Consider the following 3657-nt stretch of genomic DNA (forward strand, 5'->3'; position numbering starts at 1 on the left):
CCCCTCTTATCAGCACCAAGCCCTGCCCTCTCCCTCCCCCAAACAGCCCCAAACTCGTGTCCTTCCTCAAACTCCTTCACAGAACAAAGGAAAGGGGAAAAGGCCCCTCCTCTTTTGTAAGGTTAGCAAAACCTTAGCCTCAAAACAGAACAAAGACCGTGTGAGAAAGGAGAATCGAACACAACAGCCAAGAAAAATCCTAAGTATTAGCACAGCAAATCCAGCTAGTAGGGGTGCCTGGAAACAGCCAGTGGGGAAGCCTGGGAGGCTTGCTGGTTAAGCATCTGAATCTTGACTTCGGCTCAGGTTGTGATCCCTGGGTCCCTGAGTTGGAGCCCCATGTCCGGCTCCGCACTGACAGCAAAAGGAGACTGCTGGGGATTCTGTCTCTCTCCTCTCTCTGCCCTTCCCCTGCTCTCTCTCTCTCTCTCTCTCTCGCTCTCTCAAAATAAATAAACTTTCAAAACAGTTTTTTAGTACAAACTTGTTTCTTATTTTATAGTGAAAGTTAATACATTTCTTTTATAATCACAGTAAACTTGCTCATTCTAAGCAGTAGTGACGGAGACTGGAAAGCCTGGGAGGAAGCATTCTGTGTGTTACAGAAACAGGACGGCACTGGTTTGCATGTGATGAATGCAGCTGTGAAGACCCCGCAGGTGGGGGACAGACAGGGGACTGAGGCCTGGGAAGCGGGGTCAGGCCCCGGCAGCCTCTCCCGTCACCCTTCTGTGACCGCAGTGCTCCCACGCTGCCCCGCCCGTGGCACAGACTTTGCCATCAGCCCAAAGGCCGGTGTGAAGAAGGAAGGCTAATGTGTTTTAAAACCACTCGACCCAAATGAGATTATACAACCCAGGAAGGGACAAATCACGTCGCTGATGAGTTTAAAAAAAAAAAAAAAATAGAAGAAAGAAAAGAAAAAGCAGAGACTCTGTCCCGATGCCACCCTGGGAGGGAGGGGGATGCGGTTGAGGCGGGGGGGAGGGGGGGGAGCAGCTGGGGGGTGGGCTGCTTCCTCCTCGAGTTATAAAAGGGGGTGAGTTGGCCCTGCCTGGGTCACCGCCGCGCGCAGCACGCTCGTGGAGACCCACGGTGAGTACCCACCCCACCCCACCCCCACCCTGTTTCTCTGTGCCCCTTCCTTGTCACTCTCCTCCCTGTAGGGCTGGGGCAGGAGGGTCTCCCTGCAGCCAGGGGTTTGTGTGTCTGAGGGGCACCCACCTGCCCAGCTCCGATGCTCCAGCATTGGCCACAGTAGAGACAAAGGGCAGAATTGTCCCTGCGCCCCTGTGGCAATGCGGAGCAGGAAACCCAGTGGGCTGGAGGCAAGAATCTCCAGGCGGAAGAGAAGCAGGTCCTTGGGGACCAGGGGCCAGGATGCCTCCTACCCCTCCTATGAGACCAGCCACCGGCCTGGGTCCCGCCCAGAGGAGCAGCAACAGCCCAGCCCGTCCGGATGGGTCTCTACATTACTCTGCTTTCGTGGTGGCACCTCCGTATCCTCCAATTCCCACCCCGCGTGTGACACCCCAACAGAGAGGTGGGCATTTTAAATCTCTCAGACCAAGAGCGCTTTCCATGGGGCTTGGGCAACCTGGAAAGTCAAGGTCGGCAGAGGGGTCCTCCCTAGAACACACAGGGTGCTCAGGCGCCTTCTGATGCCCCCCCCCCCACCAAGTGCCGAGGGTGGGGGCACATGCGGGAGGAGGGCCAGGTCTCCCGACGATGGCAGGGTGCCAGAGGACTCTTCCACAGCCCGACCACCAGCTGACCTGTGGGGACACGATGGACTGGGTGTCGGGAAGTCCTGGGCTGAGTGAGGGAAAGCAGCCTGCGCCGGGGACCCCCAGCCCCCGGCCACGTCCCTGGCAGGCAAACCTCCCCCTGCGCCCAGGGCCTCTGCAGCAACCCTGGGGGCCAGTTCCCCACACCCTGCTCGCCTCGGCCCCCCCTGCCTGTGTGCACCCTGTGCAGTACAGAGAGCTCCAGTCCCTCCGGCTCCCTGACACAGACAGACAGACAGACCGGGGCCGTTCCCAGACAGCCCACTTCTCTACACCCACGGCATGTACACCTCCCCGGTTCCTTCCGATGACACGGGGGTGGTGCAAACGGGTCTGAGCCCGTCAGAGGCTGACACACGCGTGCTGGCCTCACGTAAGGCTCGCTGCACAGAATGAGGCCCCGGGGAGGGCGACGCGCTTTGCAAAGAGCCGGGTGTGGCTCCAGCGCGGCTCAGAGCAGCTCACGGCGGAGGGCGGCTGCGCGCGCACCCCGCGCTTCACACGTGCACGGGCCTGTGACCGCACGCGCGCGCTCTCGTGTCCTACACAGGCGCGCGGTCCCACGCATGCGCTCGCGCGCACGTACACTCACATGCGCGTGCACACGCGCTCTCGCTCGCGCTCTCTAAGACTCCCACCTCTGTGGCCGCCCGCCCTGCCGGGTGTGTAACGTAACTTTGCTCCTGCCCTGCGCCCAGGTCGTGCCCTCCCGGGTGGGATCCCGCCTCCAGCCGGCCCTGAGCCAGGAGCCGAGGGATGAAGGCTTTGCAGGCCTGGCTGCTGGGCCTGCTGCTGCTGGGACTGGCCCTGCGGGGGGCTGCGAGCCAAACCCACCCGCACTCCATGGAGATCCGCAGTGAGTGCCCGACCCTGGGCATCAGCCTCCTTCACCCGCCCCACCCCCCTCCACCCCCAGGAACCGTGGCTCACCACGAGTGCCCCTGCCCTGGGAGGGGTGCGGCCTGTTGCTAGCCAGGCCTTTCCAGGGAGTGGCCCGGTCACCTGCTTCCCAGCGCCCCTGCCGCCGCGCGCAGCACACAGTTGAGGGGCTCACTGGCTTTCCCCGGCCCTGGCACGAGACCCTGGGGGGGGGGGGGGGACGGGGGAGGAAGGGGTGGCTGCGTAGCTTGAGTTCCCATTTCCCAAAGCTGCCCACTACCCAGAAGTGACCTGGCCTGCCACCTGCGGGGACAGACGGCACGCACGTGCCAGGGGACGCACCGCGGACGCCCGCGCACAAGCTCTCGCTCTCTCCTTCCCAGACCCTGACATCGATCCCGCCTGGTACGCGGGCCGCAGGATCAGGCCCGTGGGCCGCTTCGGCCGGAGGACAGCAGCCCCCCCGGGATGTCGTGAACCGGCCAGGCTGCTCCCCCCTGAAAGGAGGCACTGAGCCCTCTGGGGATGGGGGACAGCCCGGCGCAGGAAGACATGATTCCAGGAGCCTCCCCCCACCCCCCTCCACGGCTCCTTTCCCTTCAATCCTAATAAAAGCAGCTGGCCTTGTTTAGTTGCATCTTTGTGGGGGCAAACTGGAAGCTGTCTTCCCTTGAGGGACAGTAGCCTAGAAGGACGCTCAGAGTCCAGCAGCCCAGAGGCTCCGTGACTCGCCTGAGGGCACCCAGCACTGGGTAGGGGCGCTGGGACCTTCCGGGGTCACCTGCGGCCCAAAGCGCCCTCCACCCGAGCAGCTCTGAGTGGCTGACCACGCGGTGCAGGAGGCCCCCAGGGGCAGGCAGCACAGCCCCTCCCCGTGACCCGTCCTCTCTGAGTCCAGTCGCTTTCACCTCCCTTGTTTGCTTGCACTCAGAGGAGAAAGACAAGTGTGAGCTGCTTGTTTCTAACCACCAGCGGGAGACTCGAACCTAAA

General features: G+C 62.3%; 1 protein-coding gene across 1 annotated transcript; it reads left to right on the top strand.

Annotated features, from left to right (window-relative positions):
* The first annotated feature begins 2388 nt into the window (after nt 1–2388).
* On the top strand, nt 2389–3293 carry PRLH (prolactin releasing hormone). Its single transcript, XM_045481859.1, has 2 exons — nt 2389–2643; nt 3050–3293. Exons 1-2 carry the CDS (start codon nt 2544–2546, stop codon nt 3178–3180), a joined length of 231 nt encoding a protein of 76 aa, XP_045337815.1. The 5' UTR covers nt 2389–2543; the 3' UTR covers nt 3181–3293.
* The last annotated feature ends 364 nt before the right edge of the window (nt 3294–3657 follow it).

The sequence above is a fragment of the Leopardus geoffroyi genome, chromosome C1 (genome assembly GCF_018350155.1).
Source record: "Leopardus geoffroyi isolate Oge1 chromosome C1, O.geoffroyi_Oge1_pat1.0, whole genome shotgun sequence".
In the NCBI taxonomy this organism is placed as follows: domain Eukaryota; kingdom Metazoa; phylum Chordata; class Mammalia; order Carnivora; family Felidae; genus Leopardus; species Leopardus geoffroyi.

What these genes read in the sequence shown, in the direction of transcription:
- PRLH (XM_045481859.1), top strand. Translation starts at nt 2,544, where the DNA reads ATGAAGGCTTTGCAGGCCTGGCTGCTGGGCCTGCTGCTGCTGGGACTG. An exon ending in GCACTCCATGGAGATCCGCA is followed by an intron (nt 2,644 to 3,049) that starts GTGAGTGCCCGA and finishes TCTCCTTCCCAG; the next exon opens with ACCCTGACATCGATCCCGCC.